The sequence below is a fragment of the Ammospiza caudacuta genome, chromosome 21, assembly GCF_027887145.1.
Source record: "Ammospiza caudacuta isolate bAmmCau1 chromosome 21, bAmmCau1.pri, whole genome shotgun sequence".
NCBI lineage: Eukaryota > Metazoa > Chordata > Aves > Passeriformes > Passerellidae > Ammospiza > Ammospiza caudacuta.
This window is the reverse complement of record NC_080613.1, coordinates 8,002,804-8,016,125: the sequence shown is the minus strand read 5'-3', so window position 1 is coordinate 8,016,125 and position 13,322 is coordinate 8,002,804. Positions and strand designations below refer to the sequence as shown.

At 47.3% G+C, this 13,322-nt stretch overlaps 1 protein-coding gene across 1 annotated transcript in view; it reads left to right on the top strand.

The window, feature by feature from the left end:
- The window catches only part of PAPPA (pappalysin 1), a 175,153-nt gene that overhangs the window by 138,598 nt on the left and 23,233 nt on the right, over window positions 1–13,322 (top strand). The window contains exons 15-18 of the mRNA XM_058818339.1: window positions 4,742–4,925; window positions 7,594–7,804; window positions 8,402–8,573; window positions 11,942–12,089. Of these exons, the coding sequence (XP_058674322.1) occupies window positions 4,742–4,925; window positions 7,594–7,804; window positions 8,402–8,573; window positions 11,942–12,089 (715 nt within the window). The remainder of the gene's footprint in view (window positions 1–4,741; window positions 4,926–7,593; window positions 7,805–8,401; window positions 8,574–11,941; window positions 12,090–13,322) is intronic.

Genomic DNA, 13,322 nt, shown 5'->3' with positions numbered 1-13,322 from the left:
AGAATCCATGGTGTGGATTTCTCACATCAAAAGGCATTGTGCTTCTTCCTTACTTGCTTTCCAGCTTCAGTTGCTCTTCCAGTCACAAGCATTTGGGGGTGACAAAAGGCACATGGGTGGTTGTCCATGGCCAGAGGGACCTTCTGTCATGGCTTGCACGAAGCTGTTCCTTGTTTCATTTTTGACATTTACTTGGTTATTTCACTTATTTGACTAATTGGAGGGTATAGAGATACCTTTTTTCTCATTTGACTGTCAGTGTGTGGAGCTGCCTGAGGAAGAGGAGGAAGGAAGCAGTTTTGCAGATGTTGATGTTTCACACTCATGGGTAGGAGGAGGATGAGGTGCAATGTCTCAAAGAGCAAACTGACCATCAGTGGCTCATGACCACTACATGCTGGTGAAGGTGATCCACAGACCAGTGGAAACACCTTTGTTTGGCATCTGAACCATATTTGTCTTCCTTTTTCATTGAAAGACAGAAAAAAAAAATGGCAAAGAGAGCAACAAAAAGTGGCATTTTCAAAAGCACCTTGGTGATGTAGGGGCACAAGTCATATTTCAAATCAATCTTTTACATCTAAAGGGTCTTTGAAAAATCTTCTTAACAGTTTCTGCACTTTCTAGATTCTGTGTCTTCTGAAGCCACCATTTTAATCAGTTTTAGGGCAAAACATTCATTCATTCCCTCTCTGAGAAACTCCTATTCCCAAATTCTGTTAAAACCCTGTAAAATCACCAAACCCCAAAACTCGTCAGCACTCTGTGCAGCAGAAACTCTTTGCTGCTTGAAAAGAAAAAGAAAGCTGAGCTGTTTACAGACTCTTGGGCTCTCTCTCATCCTCATTTAGGGACTTCAACAACAACAACAAAGGGCTTTGCATAGTGATGGAGCAAAATCCTTCATGTATCTTTCTCACAAAGAAGATCTTGGGGATGTTTTCATTCTCCCTCCCTGATTTCTTCCCACCCCCCTTTGACAACTCCATCGCTCTTTCTTGTCTTCTTCCTCTTTCCCCCCTTTGTCTTTCAGTGCTTCCCTCCCCCTTGTCCTTCACTGAAAGCCCTGCTCATTCAGTGACTTGTTGTCATCTCTCCTTGAAGCTACCACCACTGCTGCTCTGGTCAAGAGGTGTTATTTAAAACCCAGCAGCTCCCTAATGTTGTGCAAAGGCATCATCAATCATGCCAGGAAAAGAAAGCACGGCTCATGTGGGTTCAATTAGAGGCACAGTAGTGGGCAGAAGTGGAAGAATACTTAGAGGGGAGGGCACAGCTGTTCATTTTTAAGGAGAGGAAACTTCACACGTGAAGCATCACTTGAAGAAGGGGCTGGCTGGGATCTTGGGCAGCAGGAAGGAGACATGAATTCTCCCAGGCTGTTAAAAGTCCAGAGAAACAAATCTTTCTGGCACTAGATTTGTTTAAGTTTGCATCCTCTTCACTGTATCTTTGGAGGCCCCTTTTCTCTCCCCCCTCTTTCCTCCTTGCCCACCCTCCCTCCTTGCTCAAGCCTCCTTTGGAAGGCAGGACATGAAGGGAAGCAGTTGCTGTGATGCCAGTCAAAGCAACACAAAGTGCCCAAAGTGACAGCTAATAAACCAGATGAGAAAGCCAAGTGCTTCGTGTGGGCTGCTGTGAGCTGGGTGACCTTGTCAGATCAGACAGGCGAAACAGGCACGTGCCTGCTCAGCTCCGGCTGGGAGAGCTGCACAGGCACGGGCAGATGCTGCCATAAGACCCAGCACCAGATCCAAGGGCTGAGTCGTTCATAAATGCCTCCAGGGTGAGGCATGGAGCTGGGGAGGGACAGGATCCTGCTCAGCAGCCAGGGGTGCTGTCCCTGGGCGCTGCAGTGATCCCACCCTCAGGTGTGACACTGAAAGTCAAAAGCTGGTGGGTGCCATCAGCAATAATTTCTGGGGTAGGTTTGTCCTCTTTGCTTCCAGAGCCACTGGTCTTTGTGTCCATTGCAGGGAATGCTTTCTGCTGTGTCCTGCTGCAGAATTGCGTGTGCTTTGAGTGATGACATGATAGACATGCTCTAAAATGTGCCATTATTATGTCTGACCTTGAAAACCTCAGCTTCCATCGTACGAAACATGGAACAAATTACTGGGAAAAGCTGAGTGGCCGGGGTCTTACCTCCAAGGGCACAGCTTCTCTGCTGGGGAATGGCCTTCCCAGTGTGCCAGGAAGAAGAAAATCCATAGGGGTCTGAGAACTCTTACAGATTAGGTTAGGGGCTTTGTGGGGAAAATATCACAGGGAAAAACCCAGAGATGAAAACATGGAGACACTAATTATTAACATTTTGATATCAAGGTCCAGAACAAGGGCACAAAGGTCAGTGAGAATGTGGCTGTGGAGAGGAATCTCTCCCAAAGAGAGATCCCAACCTGTGGCACTTCCAGCATGCTCTGGTGTCCTGCTGCTCTCTGCTAACAAAGGCCACAGGCTGCAGCTGAAATACTCTCACAAGTGGTAGCCTGGGCAAAACAATCCTTGTAAGGTGTGAGTGACGTGCACAGATATTGCTTCTGTTTGAATTGTTGTGTTATATTCTGGTTTCTGTTTCTTTGGTGCTCTGCAGAGGTACATCTGATGTGCAACGCTGTCGTTAGAGAAACTTCCTCATGCACCACACTGTGTTTCACCAGCCAGTAACAACTAGTAGAAACATTCATTTATTCCTAAACTAGATCACAGCAACACCAATAACTTTATTCCTGGAACTGAATCGCTTATCATTGATACAGCTTCTCTCTGCTCATCATGGATCCAGTATCCAACATGAAACTATGCAAGACTCATGTCTTTTCCATAATATTTGGATAGCCCCTGACATCATTAGCTTGAGTTTATTGACATCAATAGCTTGGGTTTGTGTTTTAAGTTCCAACAGCCACATTGCTGCTGTGTTATTTGATAATAACATCTGTTAAAGGGCAATGGATGGATGGCTTTGTTGGGTGCTGGAGCAGCTCATCCTGGAGTGCTGATGGTTTGCAAGACATGGGAATATTCTGTATGATCCCTTCTCCTGTGGCCATCACACTGCAACACCCTGGAATCTTCAGGACATCAACTGCCTACAGTTTATATACACTTTTTAATGGTACAGATATTCTGATAAACAACAAAGGCAGAATTAACAGCCATTGGGGAGGGAGATTATTGGGAATGTGAACACACAGTATCACTTCACCTGATGGCTCTGAGTATCCCAGAATGTGCTACTCTGCGTTTGTAGAAAAGACATTTTTTTCCATCAGCAGTGCTCCCTGTTTAAATAAACTCCACGGTCTAGAAAAGGGGTTTTGTGCCCACTTGGGAAGTGTCCAGTTTCCCAGCTCAGGGACTGCTTTTTCCATTCTGAATGCAACCATATATCAAAGGGAGACAGGTCTGAACTTCTGTTGAAACCATTAGGGTGTTTTTGTAAAAAGGGAATCCAGGTCCCTTTGATGTGTGCTAGAAAAATTCCCTTTCCTTTTATAAACCCAGATCAATGGCCGGCGGTGCAAATCTCCTGTGAGCATACCAGCCCTGAATAAAATATTCCCTGGAGGCAGAGGAGTGCTGCTGTATGGCTTGGTCAGATTCCTCGCCAGCATCTTCCCCTTCTCATGTTTGGGTTTCTCACATTTCTTAACCTCTGTCCCTCTCTTTATTCTGGTGTGAAGGGAAGAGTTAGATTCTTCTAGCTTTTAATAATTTTCCATTTTTAATTAGAAAGTGGATATGTTGTTTACTCAGTTCTCTCTGCCAACATCTGTTTGTCCTTCAGTCACTCAGTAAATTCATCTTAGCTTTAGATGGGTGGCTTCTTTACTTCCCCCCTTATTTTTCTTCTTTGCCCCTAGCACTCCAGGATTCCAGTGTGTTGTGCAGTTTGGATTATTCCCCAGATCCACAGAAGTTTAGTTTCTGTGTAGCTGTGATGGTAGAGTGACTCTGGGGAAGTCAGAGCACAGGCACTGACACTGTGTACACCCTCTCAAGTTCCAGGTGCCAGTTATGGGCAGGACACTCTGGACACTCCTGGTAAATTTCTCCTAGAAGAGTTCTGTCCCTCAGGCATTCGTGTCCATGGTGTCAGGACAGCAGGGCCCTGGTTCTGTGCGGAGCCTTGGGGCACTCTGCCAGGGAAGCCACAGCAGCAGCTGTCAGTGTCTGCACACAATGCTGATGTGGCCCCAGGCACTTCCCCTGAGATCCCCATCCAAGGGTGACTGACACCTCTCGGGAGAGCCTGGATGAGAGTCCCAAATGGCTTCATGTCAGTTTGGCTTTTATTTCAAACCTAAAAACAAGTTTGACTACTTGGAAGCACAGGGGGATCCCTTTGGAGTGGCTTTGTCACTGCAGAGGTGACAGGGATGGGGGACAGCTGTCAGCTCCAAACAGCTCAGGCTTGTGCTGCTTTCTGATGGCAGCGGAGAGCAGCAGGTTCTCTCCTTGTCTCAGGAGGCCAGACAAGAGTTTGGATTATTTGTAGAGCTGCACTCTTTCTATGGAAGCGCTTTGGTGTCTCACCCCAGACGTGACAGAAAATCCTTTTTCTGACACTGTTCCTTGTGAACCTTGGTGGGTTTGGTAGCTGCTGTCCAAATGATGATGGTAGGGGCCAGACATGGCTGTGCTTAACTTGTGAGCCAAAATTGCGGCTATTAGGATTGAAATGGTTTTGATCTCTCCCTTGCTGGCTGTGTGGCTGTAGCCGTGTGTCTTTTTCCAGACGGAGTCCAGCGTCACCATGACGTGCATGGATGGGAAGTGGAACAAGCAGGTGACGTGTGAGCCCGTGGACTGTGGTGTCCCAGACCAGTACCATGTCTACCCTGCCACCTTCAACTGCAGCGAGGGGACCACCTTTGGCAAGAAATGCTCCTTCACTTGCCGGCCTCCTGCTCTTCTGAAAGGTATTGGGGGGTGTCTGTGCAGTGACCTGAGAGACACAGCTAACACAGACTGCTCTCAGGAATACATGTTGCTCTTGCTGTTGGTTTAGAGTTATTCATGATATTTTAAGTAGGAAGAATTATGGGACTCTATGGAAGGTTTATTTATATTAGAAGTTAAGTTCTTCTGCATCTCTCTATTACCTTGCTTTGACCTTTCCTTGATCGTGGCTGGCCAGGCAGTAATGACAGGGAATATTGCTTCCATACAACCAAAACATGGAGAAGTCATGGGGATAAATCAGATTGAACTCTCTCATCTTCTTTCCCATGCTTTGTCTATTTCCACTGTCTGTTTCCCTTCTATGCCTCCTCTATGTATTTGGAAAGACAAGAGAAGACTGAAAAGCCCCATGTCCCAATGACACAGACCCCCATCACTGTTTCTTTCTAATTCAACATCACCCTTCTCCTTTTCCACACTCATTTTGTTCTACTCTGACCTTCTTGTCCTCTTCTTGTTTGGCACTCATTACACTTTCCTTTTTTCTTTTATTTTTTCCCCTAGAAATTACACAGCTTGCCACCCTCTGTCCTCTCCTCCTCGATCTTCTTCCCTGCTACTTTTCTGCTAACATCCCCATCCTCTTCTCATCACCATCAACTCTTCTGCTCACTGGCACATTTCCCTTTTTGATCTGGTCCTCAGGAAACAAGAAAATTGTTAATTTGAAGGAACTTGTCCATCTTGTAAATAAACTTAACTGCTGTTGTCAACTCAGGTACAAACACTGTATAATTTTTTTTTTTTTTGTACCCATGGTATCTCCTTCTCTGCTGGGATTCATTGCAAACCCCAAGAAGGAAGGCATGGGAAGCATTCTTCATTTCAGGGAAAGGCTATGTTGATTTCTTCATATATAAGCAAATTGCTTAATTATTTTTAATTCTGATGGGAGATAACAAAAACCAGCCAACATACAGTCAAAGTTATGACTCCTCAAAAGGTTAAGAGAAACTTCACAACGTTATGACTACTGAAAGGATAGTTAAGAGAAAATAAGACTACTTTTTAGCAAAAACCTCCCTTTTTCTGTTTAGACACTCACAGGGCTATCTTCAACAAAAGGTGTTATTTCATTTTAAGTGCTTTAAATATTTTTGAGCGGGCGGTGAAAATAATTATAGTCATCATGACCAACGAGAGCTGATGACTCAGGCAGGGGTTAGCTGGAGGGATGACAACCAACCCCAGATCAGGGGCTGCAGCTCTGGTGTGTAGCATCACTTCACTTCTGTCCAGAAACACTGAGCTGTGAGGTAAAGGCTCCGTTTGGTGTAGAGCCGTCACTGATGACTAATAAATGTTGCCACAAAGCTTCTGGAGAACGGCGTTGGAATGAGTCATGCCTAATTCAATCACTGACGTCATGACAGCCACTGTTGGTAATGTCACAGCTTATCGCTCTGCAGTGGCAAGTATGATATCACCACGGCTGGGCTGGGAGCTGCTGCATGAGTCAGAGCAGAGGAACATGCTGGTGCTCCAGAAAAGAGCTCCCTCCTGCACAAAATGCCTCTGCAATCATCTGCAGTTGGGGAGGGGAGAGAGAAATCCGGGGCTGATTTAATGTGGCTTCTCTTATCTTTGAGGCCAGGGCAGGAGGGCTCCTCCACATACCTTCCTGAGCCCTCCAGAGCCTTTTGTTTTCTTCTTCTTTGAATTCCAGCCTCATGCCCCGGCTCTCTTCCTCCCCTTGCAGAGAGATGGCATTGCTCCGGGGTTAGCAGTTTGTCAGTATTATTTCGGATAACTCCGAAGTTGGCTCACTGTTGAAAATATGCCTTGTGGGTTGAGAAGAGTTCCTGCAGCAATGCTCAGGGATTTCAATGGAATATTAGGGATTTTTGAAGGGTTAGTGGCTCATAGCTGTGCTTTGTTTCTTAGGAAAAGCTTATTCCTTTTCAACATATGGTATAGAATAACAAAGAATGTAAAATACACTGAGACTGGGCTACTTTTAGCTTAACCTTCTGAAGTCAAGTAGGTCATAGCAGAGGCAAATAGATCTATTGTACCTTTTACCTTTGAGGTGTTGGCCAAGAAAGCTTCCTGAGGAAAATGAGTCCCTAATGAGTATTATGAATCATATTTATCACAGTAGTCCCCAAGGACTGAGAGTCCCCAGCTGAGAATGGCTCCTCATTGTGTTGGAGTAGTGACTCTAATACTAACAGACGCTGCTCCAAAAGGTTCCAAATTGAAATAAAAGGGACAGATTCAGGGAAAAGATATAACACAGAAGCAGAATGAAGAATGTGATGGCACCAAACCCTCTGTTAAAGCCATGGCTTTGGAGAGGAGGGAGTTGATGTATGAAACAAGCTTCCTTTCAGAGAGGAACAAAATAAGGAAGAGAAATACAAAAGATGACAAAGCCCGTGTGGCTTCCCCTATGCTATAGCATTTCCTGAAATAAGCACTGCCTGCCTGTCACCTGAAAGCAGAGTCCTAAATGATTTAATGACATCATCTAGAGCGAGAGAACGCACAGGACATATGAATGTTCAATGCAGCTGAATTTGTCAAATCGGCTGAGGGGGCTTTTGATATCTTATGGGTGTAACAACATTTCAAAAGAAAATAGTCCTGCTGAACGTCGTTAACTTTGCTCACTGTTCTTCTCAGGAAACAACAGCAACTTGACCTGCATGGAGGATGGGCTGTGGTCCTTTCCTGAGGCCCTGTGTGAGCTGATGTGTCGAGCACCCTCCATCGTCCCCAATGCGGATCTCCAGACCTCGCGCTGCCGAGAGGACAAGCACAAAGTGGGCTCCTTCTGCAAGTACAAATGCAAACCAGGCTACCACGTCCCTGGATCCTCCAGAAAATCAAGAAAGTACGTGAAAGACTAAAGCTATGCCATCAGCCTGGTTCAGAAAGCCATGAGTTACAATGATTTTGGGAAGGGGTTGTTTGTCGCAGACTCTGTGTGCTGTAGGGAATAGCATGGAACAATTCCTTCATGCAGATAGCTGTGCAGGGTCAGTTTAGGCACCCAGCTCACTTAGGCTTCTTTAAAAATCCTGACCAGTGCTCAAAAAAAACAGACTTTATCTTAGAAATACCCCTTTGATATGCAGCCTGGGGAGTCCCCTTTGAAACCCTGAAGAAAAGGGTTAGTGCTGTCGTATACTTCTGACTCTGCACAAACCCACTTCAAACCAACCACAGCCCACAAGCCTGGGAAGCTGAGTTCTTGGGAGATGTGTCCAAGGCCAAAAGAGGAGTTTAGGCTGGGCAGCTCAATGTTGGTTTTGCAAATAATTGTTATTTTTGCTCAGAGACCTCATGACGCAGATTCACAACTTGTTCCCCGAGTGTTAAAAGCTCGAGCACGCCCATCTCCTGCAACCTGCTAGCAGAGCTCGGAGCCTTTGGAGGCTCCCTGCTGACTCAGCCACTCACTAAATGTTGCTTTTTTCTGCACAAAAAGGCGAGCCTTTAAGATCCAGTGCACGCAAGACGGCACGTGGCTGCCAGGCGCCTGCGTGCCCGTCACCTGTGACCCTCCACCTTCCAAGTTCCACGGGCTCTACCAGTGCTCCAACGGCTTCCAGTTCAACAGCGAGTGCCGCATCAAGTGCGAGGATGATGACAGCCAGTCGGTGAGTCTGCCTTACCCAAACCACCTCAGCCCACACAAGTCTGGTTTTTCATACCTTCCCTATCTTGGAGAGGCCAAGGGATATTGAGCTCTTCCAAAACCAGGGAAATGCAAAAGGAAAAATCATGTTTAAAGTTGAGGGAGAGCCTGGAAATATTACTTTTTATGATAGTAGTGATTATTTTCTATGATAGTAGTAACAGTATTAACTATTACCTGTGGAGGATTAGAAGTGGCTGACTTACCGTTTCTAGACAGTAAATGGCAGAAAAATCTGCCACAGTGGCTTTATCTGGCTAGAAAATCAGCAGCAACAAATCAAAGTAAGTAGAATATGAGTTATCTACACTTATCCCATATATTCATTCTGTTTTACCTCACTTTTCTCTCCAGTTCTTACCATTTTATCTCTGTGTGTTGTGTGATAATTTAGCACCATAGGGATTACAGCTATTCAGGTGAATTCTCTCTAAACTTCCATGTTCTTCTGGCTGTGAAGGTGTCATTTGGCATCAGAGGTCGGATCCCCATCTGGCACAAATCAGCATGTTGCCTTTGGCTTCCTGGGAGCTGTGTTCACTGATATGAGAAGGTCTGGCCTCTACTATCTTATTTAAAATGCCTAGTTTTCCTCACCAGAGGTAATTATAGTTTGTGAGATAAGTAACTTCTCCCAGAAGTGCTGCTGCTGCTCCCTCTGCTTGGGAAGAGAAAGTGGGGATGTGGAAGCTGCAGCAACTGCAGGCACTGCTTGTAGCAGGGTGTGCTCTGACAAGGGCTGTTTCATATCATCAGAATTCAGATCATCAGATCAGAGTCTGAGAACCTTTAAAAAGGTACCAACCCTGCTCTAGGGGCAGTCATGTGAAAGACACCTCTGGTACCTGCTCCACATGTTAAAAGCTCCTGTTCCCCGTCCTCTGGCCTGCCTTCTGCATGGTGACAACAGACAGAGCCCCAGCGTTTCACATCAGGGCACCTGGGAAAGTTTTCCTTGTTTAAGACTTGGAGTGAGGTTTTGAGCAGCGTGAAATGAGAAGTTGCAGGCAGAGGGGGTGGGAGCTCTGGGACACAGCAGCTGTGGCTTTGTGCCTCCACCACTTGCTCAGAGGGGCAGCACGGCCCGTGCTGTGTTCCAGCACTGCCAGTGTGGGGAAATTGGGACATCCAGGGCAATGACAGCTGGTGGAACGGGCTTGTGTTTGCTTTTAAATGAGGTGAACACGAAGAGGAGCAAGCAGTGGAGTCAGGGTTACAGCAGTAATGAAGTAAGCTCTGGGAAGGAAGAGATACAGCTCTGTCTATTCACTGGGAGGGAGAGGAGTGACTGCTCAGCTGCGAAAGCACCTTGGGCAAAGGAGCAGATAAAATCTTGAGAAAGGTATTTACAGTGAAAAGTATTTTCAGATATCTCAGAAAATAGGCTACAGAAGAAGAGGAAGAGCTCCTGGCACAAGCCAGAACCACTTGAGAGGTGTTAATTATTTAAGGATTAAACCCCACTAAGTCTCTCTCAGCTATATAAGGTGATAATACACGTTGCATCCAAGCAAGAAACCCAGCAGGGGTTTTCACAAGAGATTTTGCAGGTCAAGGGATGATGGACAGGATGTTACTATAGCAATGGATATCCTGGGATCTCTGAGTAGGTTGCTGAAACTATACAGGAGTACCCTCAAACACAGCCAGCTCCAAGAACATAAATCAGGTTTCATGGCTCATCTTTGAGAATCACATTTGAACCCTGACATGAAAATTGCAAGGGAAGTGCACCAACTTGCTAAAACAGCAAATTGTGCTCAATTATAATTTAGCAATTTATTCCTGACTGTCACCATGCTGGAAGACCATTACTTGGCTGCACATACAGCATCTCTTAATCACCAGGAATGTAATGGTCATTTAAGCAGGTACCTCCCCTGGCACCAGAGCAAGGGTCTTCCATTTCTGCATATTGTACACAAATCATATAAACAGTCAGATCTAAATTAATCAATCTCTGCCAAACTGGCCCTTAGGTGAGAATCACCAAGCAGGATCTCACCCTGAGTCCATCTGCTCCATTATTCCTTTCATATGATTTCCTTATTACTTCTGGCAATGGCCAGATGTCTAGAGAAGGGGAAGCAGGTCCCACACCGTAGTCTGCTGCTAATACCACTTTGCATCTCACTAAACACTGTGTTCATTAACAAAGATGAGCAAAAAAAGGGAAGCATTAGGATATTAAGGACAAGACTACCACTGAAGGTTGAACCCTCTTCCATGCTGGTACCAGGGGCTTTTGCAGGTCCCTGTGCAACAATGGGTGTGAGTTGTGGGGCAGAGCTCCTCCAAAACGCTCAGCAGTCCTGCAGGGATCCCAGCATGGACAGCACATTAAAGAATCCCCAAAGATATCCTGCACAGTGTCCAAGAGCAGGGCGGGTAGACAGCAGACAACGTGTCTGGCGTGAAAATCGGGTGAGGAGAAGCAGAGATCCTGCATGATTCTCCCACCCAGTAAGGCCCCCACAGGAGTTTTGGAGCCCACCCACACCAGACATCCTCCTGTTGAATGTCCCACATTGCCCCATGGCAGCTGGGCCTGCAGATCCCACAGAACAGCTTGTTTGCACAGAAATCCCCAACGCCGCGTGGATAGATCTGACAAAAGATTTCCTGCGCACTCCTTTGTTGTCTTTAAAGGGCAGGATATTTCCCCTCGGACTTTGGTATTCATTCTTCAGTATCATACCAAGAATCTCTTCTATAAGAGAAATGTCATATTCTGTTCCTTGCCCATTCCCACACCAGAGGATCTTTTCGCCCTTCCCACCTGCCTCTGTGCGTGTCCATCGCAGCCCCTTTGCCTGCTGTCACTCAAGGCAGCCAAGCTCTAAAGAGCACGTTCTGCCCTGCTAAGCTCGTGTCCCACTCTCCCTTCCTCCTTCAGATGGCCATTGGGGATTCTTTCTTTTTCAACAGAGATGATGTAACTGGTTTGAAAATGCAAAGAGGAAAAAGGCTGTCTGCATTCGACACTAACCTCTCTGTAACAAGGAGGAAGGCAAACAGGGTGAAGGCACCTCTATTGCAACAGGAGTGGGGCTGTTCTAAGGCGTAGACCTTGCAAGGGGCTTGTAAAGACCTTGAATTGCACAGAAGAGAAGAGATGTGTGTGTGTGTATCAACACTGTAGGTTTCCTTTTCTTTATTCTTTGGAAGAAAACTCCTTCTTGCCGCTACTAGGACTGGCAATCCCAACCAGGGGCTTTTCCAGCTCCAACAGAACTTTGTCCAACACCACAGCTCTGCTCACTCCTCATCTCTCAGCCTCTCCTTGCTATTTTTTTGTTAATTCTCACTATCTCCTTCCCTCATTCCCAGGGCCGTGGCAGCAACGTGATCCACTGCCGGAAGGATGGCACCTGGAGTGGCTCCTTCCACCTGTGCAGGGAGATGCAGGGGCAGTGTGCTCTGCCCACCCAGCTCAACAGCCACCTGAAGCTGCAGTGCGCCGGCGGCTACGGCATAGGTGGGTGACACCCACACCTGCCCCCAGGTGGGAGCAGGAGACCAGGGAGAGGATGGGGATGGAAGGGAGGGAGGAAGGAGTCCTTCAAGTAACCTGTTTGCCCAAGAGCCTGCTATGGGGGGAGGCTTTTCAGGGAAATGCGTTTAGGAAAAGTGGAGCTCTGAGAGGCCAGGCGTCATGTAACACGCTCTGACTGCAGGCTCCTTGCAGGGCTTCCAGTTTCATGGTGTGCCTTCTTGGCCAGCTGGTTTTCAGGGGCAGCAACATGCCAGGCTGTGCCAGGGAGGGATTGTACCCTCTTTTGTTCTTACGCTTTTGTAATGCCCCACTCCTTCAGCCACATGCACAAACCTGTGCCCTAGAAGTTGAAAGGCAGGGAGCTGACAGGAGAATGCAGCATTAGGACAATTCAGGTCTCCCAGGAACGGTATGAGACCAGCTGAGCATTCCCTTTGGTATGGCAGTTGTTTAGGAGCTGTTTTCAAGGGTCTGTTTTCCTCCTTCTTTCTGGGATACCTGTTCCCTGTGCAAGGGGTGATGACTGCTGTGCTCAGGTTGGCTTTGTGTCACCCAGGTGCAGGGAGGGACAGACACTCTGACCTGTACACACCATATTGTACTTCCAGCCCCCATTTTGGGGGTCTCCCTGCTGTAAGGGCTGCAACAGGAGCTGCACTGCCTGCAGCCCACACAGGTTTGCGAGGCCCCTTCCTGCAGCCCCCCTCCCAGCCAGCCCCTGCCATCCCCCTCCTGCCTCCGCCTGTCCCTTTGAACTTGGAGAAATTTCCTCCTTGCGCGGCTCCCTCATTATATCGCAGCCATGCGCAGGACTGCGAGCCTCCTTGTGTTCCCTCCCCGGGGAGGAGAACACGACCTGGATGAGATCACCGCTCTGTAATGATGCCAATTACAGATCATATATCAAAACAATCCCGACCCGCTCCTCTCCACCAGCGTGGTGGAGCCCAGGAGAGTGAGCGGCTGCGGCGACTCTTAATGTGGAGAGGCGTTTTACCCTTGAGACGAGGTTACCTCCAGGGCCAGACAGGTTTTTGCAAGGAGAGAAACCCCAGTTCCTGGTTTGGAGGGCAGCGTCTCAGTGCTGGGTGCCTGCCAGCTCTGGCTCCTGTCACAGTGACTGTCAGCAGGTGCCAATCCCAGGGACTGGTGGGTCTGACCCTAGGATGGGACCACACAGCATCATGGAGGTGAGGGATGCATGGGGCAAACCCC